Source organism: Cetorhinus maximus, chromosome 2 (assembly GCF_964194155.1).
Source record: "Cetorhinus maximus chromosome 2, sCetMax3.hap1.1, whole genome shotgun sequence".
NCBI lineage: Eukaryota > Metazoa > Chordata > Chondrichthyes > Lamniformes > Cetorhinidae > Cetorhinus > Cetorhinus maximus.
The window spans coordinates 135,108,726-135,114,725 of NC_135880.1; the positions used below are offsets into that span (position 1 = coordinate 135,108,726).

At 57.8% G+C, this 6,000-nt stretch overlaps 1 protein-coding gene across 1 annotated transcript in view; it reads right to left on the reverse strand.

Moving 5' to 3' along the window:
• Positions 1 to 2,242, reverse strand: part of LOC144697809 (E3 ubiquitin-protein ligase RNF38-like) — a 218,338-nt gene extending 216,096 nt beyond the window's left edge. The window contains 2 exon segments of the mRNA XM_078569797.1: positions 1,695 to 1,905; positions 1,908 to 2,242. Coding sequence (XP_078425923.1) covers positions 1,695 to 1,905; positions 1,908 to 2,213 — 517 coding nt within the window. The 5' untranslated portion in view covers positions 2,214 to 2,242.
• Positions 2,243 to 6,000: the final 3,758 nt, after the last annotated feature.

A 6,000-nucleotide genomic window follows, 5' to 3' on the forward strand; every position in this document is an offset into this window, starting at 1 on the left:
ACAACTTCCAAATCCTAATTTTGGGTATTTCAAATAAAAAGACAAATACAGACTGTTTGCTTTCACCAATTAGATGATCTCTGAAGGCAGATTTTCAAGACCTATTTCTTGTGACAAAGTCTATGTAAAACAATAACTTTCCAAAGTGGTGGAGCAGACAAAGCCGCAAACCTCTTCCAGATCACGATTCATATTGTTCTGGATCAGTCTACAATGTCACATGATGAACATTGGCTGTTAATGACTTTTCCTGGAGATCCAATGGGCTGCACAATACATGGAATTTCACCCAGCAGTCCACCCAAGAAATGAGGAAACACTTCTTAAGTTGCATTTAATACAACAGGAGCAAAACCCATAACCATCCACTGTAATTAGAAACTAAACACCCTTAACACTTGTATTAAGCTGTCCAGTTATTGTAAGTTTAATTTGAGTGACACCATCTTCTGTGATCTTTCCTTATCATTAACAGAATGATTGGAAAAACAGAAGTTGATTTGCCTTTGACTGAGCAAAACATAAACAATTTCTATTTTTAATTTTGCACTCTTCTACATTATTCTTCTTTTTCAACAGGTACCACTTTTGTTTAGCTCGGACTAAAGCAAAAGTATTGCAGATTCTAGAAATCGTATCTGATGATAGGTCACAGACCTGAAATGTTAACTCTATTCCTCCCTCCACAGATGCTGCCTGACTGCAGAGTATTTCCAGCATTTTCTGTTTTTATTCCTTTAGCTAGGTGTTTTAATGGTTTTAAACCTTGGTCTTAACTCACACCAAGTCCTGTCCCCCTATCACCCCTATGCTCGCTGATGTACACTGACTCGTGGTGCTTCACGTCTTGATTTCAAAACTCTTATCTTTGTTTTCAAATTCCTCTATGGGTTTGCCCCTCCCCATCTATAATCTCCAGGTCCACAACCCTCCGAGGTATCTGTGGTTCTCGAATTCTGGCCTCCTGTGCATCCTGATTTTAATCACTAGCATTGGTGGCTGTGCCTTCAGTTGCCTAGGCCCAAGCTCTAGAATATACTCCTTGCACTTCAACCTCGCTTTCTTCCTTTAAGTCACTCTTTGACCAAGCTTTTTTGTGATCTGACCTACATTTCCTTATATGGCTCGGTGTAATAATATGTTTCCCAATGCGCCTGTGAAGTGCCGGACGGTTTATTACTTTAAAGGTGCTATAGTTGTTGCTTTGGTCGCGAACGCCTCAAAAGTCCTTGCAATACCCCTCCCAAACTGAAATGAGGTTTGCTTCTCCAGGACTGTGCCTCCCCCTCCTAAATTCAGAAAGGAGGCTTTTATCTACTGCACTTCCATCTAATGCCCCACTCCAGCAAGCTCTCCCGATCTGCATCGATCCTGAACAGCGGCCAAACAATAGAGACCTAGACAGAGATGTTAATCTCTTCCACAGGGCCACCTTTGCCAACAGCACTTTTAATCCAGGGCTATGCCTAGAAAAATATACAAACGATCTTAATTATATCACAAGGGCAAGTAATATCCTGATATCACACACATGCGTCCAGCTCTCCTACTTCCACCCACGACCCCCAAACCAGCTAGAGCAGCTCTTTCAAAAGCGACCAAAAGTTACTGAATGTCCCAGCTCGCTGGCGCCCGGGGCCCGCCCCTTTCCAGCTCCCCTTATATTGAAGTTATATTCACCCGTGCCCCTTTACCTGCTGGCCGGGAGATTCCTGTGGCTGTGTCCATGGCCCCGTGCCCCAGAGCTGGGTTCTTGCCGCGACTTTGACAGCCGGCTTGGAGCGGCTGCTGTAACTGGAGGCCTCCTGCCCCCGGCTGACTGCAGTGAGGCGAGTTCGTGGTGTTGCCACCGAGTCCCGATCGGGATCTCGATCGTGTCCGAGGAGCTTCGAGTAGAGCGTGCGGGCTGTCCGGGGGGGTGGGGTGGGGGGGGGGGACCTGCTCGCGCTGCCAGCGCCCCTGTCCCACGGTTCCAGCCGCAGCAATGCCTCGGAGCCCGGGCTCCCCAACGCCTGCCTCCCGCCGCCTCTTCTTCTTCCTCCTCCCTCTTCCCCTCCTCCTCCTCCCTGCTTGCTCGGCGGCCGCTGCTCCTCAGCGGATGCAGCTTGTTCGCGGCCGCCGCTCCCGTCTTTGGGCGGAGACGGCGGTCCGGCCCGCAGCCGGGGGTACACACAGAGATCTTTAGTCAAGTGAGAAGTTGAACCGATCGGCATTTGCTACTGGGTAGAGACGGAAAGGGGGGGGGAGGGGAGAGGAGAGAGGGGGGGTGGGGACGGGAGAGGGGGGGTGGGGACGGGAGAGGGGGGGTGGGGACGGGTGAGGGGGGGGTGGGGAGAGGGGAGTTGGGGACGGGTGAGGTGGGGAGGGGTGAGGGAGGAGGGGTGGGGAGGGGTGAGGGAGGAGGGGTGGGGAGGGGTGAGGGAGGAGGGGTGGGGAGGGGTGAGGGAGGAGGGGTGGGGAGGGGTGAGGGGGGTGGGTGAGGAAGGTGGGATGGGTGAGGGGGGTGGGGAGAGGGAGGAGGGGTAGGGAGGGGGGTGGGGAGGAGAGAGAGAGGGGCTGGGGTAGAGAGGGGGTGGGGAGGAGAGAGAGAGGGGGTAGGGAGGAGAGAGAGAGGGGGTGGGGAGGAGAGAAAGAGGGGGGTGGGGGGAGAGAGCGAGGGAGAGGGGGGTGGGGGGAGAGAGCGAGGGAGAGGGGGGTGGGGGGAGAGAGCGAGGGAGAGGGGGGTGGGGGGAGAGAGCGAGGGAGAGGGGGGTGGGGGGAGAGAGCGAGGGAGAGGGGGGTGGGGGGAGAGAGCGAGGGAGAGGGGGGTGGGGGGAGAGAGCGAGGGAGAGGGGGGTGGGGGGAGAGAGCGAGGGAGAGGGGGGTGGGGGGAGAGAGCGAGGGAGAGGGGGGTGGGGGGAGAGAGCGAGGGAGAGGGGGGTGGGGGGAGAGAGCGAGGGAGAGGGGGGTGGGGGGAGAGAGCGAGGGAGAGGGGGGTGGGGGGAGAGAGCGAGGGAGGGGGGGTGGGGGGAGAGAGCGAGGGAGAGGGGGGTGGGGGGAGAGAGCGAGGGAGAGGGGGGTGGGGGGAGAGAGCGAGGGAGAGGGGGGAGGGGGGGAGAGGAGAGGGTGGGGGAGAGAGAGAGGAGAGGGTGGGCAAGTGAGAGAGGAGAGTGTGGGGGAGAGAGAGGGGGTTGGGGGAAGCTAGGGGGGTGGGGGGGAGAGAGTGCTTGTGGAGGGAGGGAGACGAGGGTGGGCAGGAGAGGGGTGTGTGTCAGGGGGAGAGAGATGGGGGAGAGGGGGGTGGGTCGGAGGGAGAGTGATGGGGGGGAGGGGGAGAGAGAGGGGCTTGGGAAAGAGAGGGGGTGTGGGCGAGAGAGAGGGTTGGGGGAGAGTGGTGGGAGACAGCAGGAGAGGAGGGAGAAAGCAGGAGAGGGGGATGGCGGAGAGAACGAGGAGGGGTGGGGGAGAGAGAGGGTGGATGGGGGGGAGAGGGGGGGATGGGGTGGGGAGAGGGGGGATGGGGTGGGGAGAGAGAGGGGGTTGGGGGGGAGAGAGGAGGGTGGGGGAGAGAGAGGAGTGTGGGGGGGAGAGAGGAGGGTGGGGGGGAGAGAGGAGGGTGGAGGGGAGAGAGGAGGGTGGAGGGGAGAGAGGAGGGTGCGGGGGAGAGAGGGGGTGGGGGGAGAGAGGGGATGGGGGGAGAGAGAGAGAGAGAGGTGGGGAGGGAGTGAGGGGTGAGAGGGAGGAGGAGGGGGCTGGAGAGGCGATGAGGGGGACTAAAGAGATGGGCGGAGAGTTTGTGTCGTAGTGGGGCTGAACAGATGGTGCAGAGGAGCAGGGAGGGAGGGGCCGGTGGCTGGGAGAGAGTGGGGCTGATGAGGCAGTTGGGAGGGGGGCTGAAGAAGCGGAGGGGGCCGGGAGGGAGCAGGGGTGGAATGGAACAGGGAGGCGAAGGATCTGTGGGGCGGAGCGGGGGAAGGGGGAGTTGGGGGGCAGAGGTGTTGGGGAGGGGGGTTGGTGGGGTCGGGGGAGGGGAGTTGGGGGGGAGTGGGGAGGGGTGTTGGGGGGGAGCAGGGATGGGGGTTGCGGTGGAGTGGGGAAGGGGGTTGGGGTGGGGAGGGGGATTGCGGGGGAAGTGGGGATCGGGTGTAGGGGAGTTGGGGGAGAGGGGAGTTGGGGGAGTGGGTAAGGGGAGTTAGGGGGGTCGGGGGAGTGGGGAAGGGGTTTGGTGGGTAGTGGGGAGGGGGGTTGGGGCGGTGGGGATCGGGGGAGGGGGGTTAGGTGGGGATCGGGGGGGAGGGGGATTGGGGTGAGTGGGGAGGGGGATTGGGGGGGTGGGGATCGGGGGGTTGGGGGTTTATAGGCGGGGGTCGCGGTTAGTGCGTTGCGTTCCCACTGTTCAGAAGGATGCTGAAGTTTTGATAGTTTGAATCAAGCGGCCGCTCTGCCCCTCCACCCCTCCACACCCAGTGAGCCAGAGCCAAGCAGTGAGCGCAGCCGCCACCTCCTCCACTCCCTCAGAGAGGGAGAAGCGGGGCCCTGGTCGGATATGTCGGCTCTAAACAAGTCCCGGGGTCCTGCCTCTACCGCTCTTGTGTTCTGCCCCCATGGATTAACTCTTCGATTTGTTGGCTGACTGGAAAAAAAACGCCAAGTTTCTGTAATCTAGTATTTTGGGGGTGTGGGGGGGGGGGGGGGGGGGGTGGGTGGCGGGGTGGTGTGGGGAGGGGGCCGTTGGTTTGTTTTGTTTTTGTATCTCTTCCTCCTTTCCGTCTGTGGCCCCCGGACTGCTGTCCCTCTGTGTGTCTTGTACCGGCGGCTGGGGTATTTTCAGCAGCCTCATGTGCTGCTGACTCAAACCGTTCTCATGGTTGGTTTACCCCTCATCTCAATGAATTTCGGGCTCGGCACGATGCTGAACTCTTCTTCCACCGCCTTCGTCTCCGGTGCTCACTTCTTTGGGCAGGAGTCCTCTCCCCGTTCAACGGATCCTTTTACCCGCCTCCAATATTCTCTCTCCACCTGGACCCCTCCCTCTCAATTCTTACCTTCTCTTGATCTTTTCATTGAGAACTGTCGACATGACATTAGTCGTCTCAATTTCTCTGCCCCTCTCATCCACTCTAACCTGTCTCTCTCTGACCTTGCTGCACTCCGTTCTCTCAGATCCAACCCTGACATTGTCATCAAACCTGCTGACAAGGGTGGTGCTGTTGTTGTCTGACGCACTGACCTCGACCTCGCAGAGGCTAAGCGTCAACTCGCAGACACTTCCTCCTACCTCCCCCTGGACCATGACCCCACCACTGAACATCAATCCATTGTTTCCAGGACTGTTAATGACCTCATCTCCTCTGGAGATCTTCCTTCCACAGCTTCCAAGCTCATAGTCTCCCAACCTCGGACGGCCCGCTTCTCCCTCCTACCCAAAATCCACAAACAGGACTGTCCCGGCAGACCGATCGTGTCAGCCTGTTCCTGCCCCACGGAACTCATTTGTTGCTATCTTGACTCCATTCTCTCTCCCCTTGTCCAGTCCCTTCCCACCTACATCCGTGATTCCTCTGACACCCTACATCATATCAACAATTTCCAGTTCCCTGGCCCCAACCGCCTCCGCTTCACCATGGACGTCCAATCCCTCTACACCTCCATCCCCCACCAGGATGGTCTGGCAGCTCTCCGCTTCTTCCTCGAACAGAGGTCCAAACAATCCCCATCCACCACTACTCTCCTCCGTCTGGCTGAACTTGTTCTCACACTGAACAATTTCTCCTTAAACTCCTCTCACTTCCTTCAAATAAAAGGTGTGGCTATGGGTACCTGCATAGGCCCCAGTTATGCCTGTCTCTTTATGGGGTATGTGGAACATTCCTTGTTCCAGTCCTACTCCGGCCCCCTCCCACAACTCCTTCTCCGGTACATCGATGATTGCTTCGGTACTGCTTCATGCTCTCGCCTGGACCTGGAAAAATTTATTAATTTTGCTTCCAATCTCCACCCCTCCATCATTTTCACATGGTC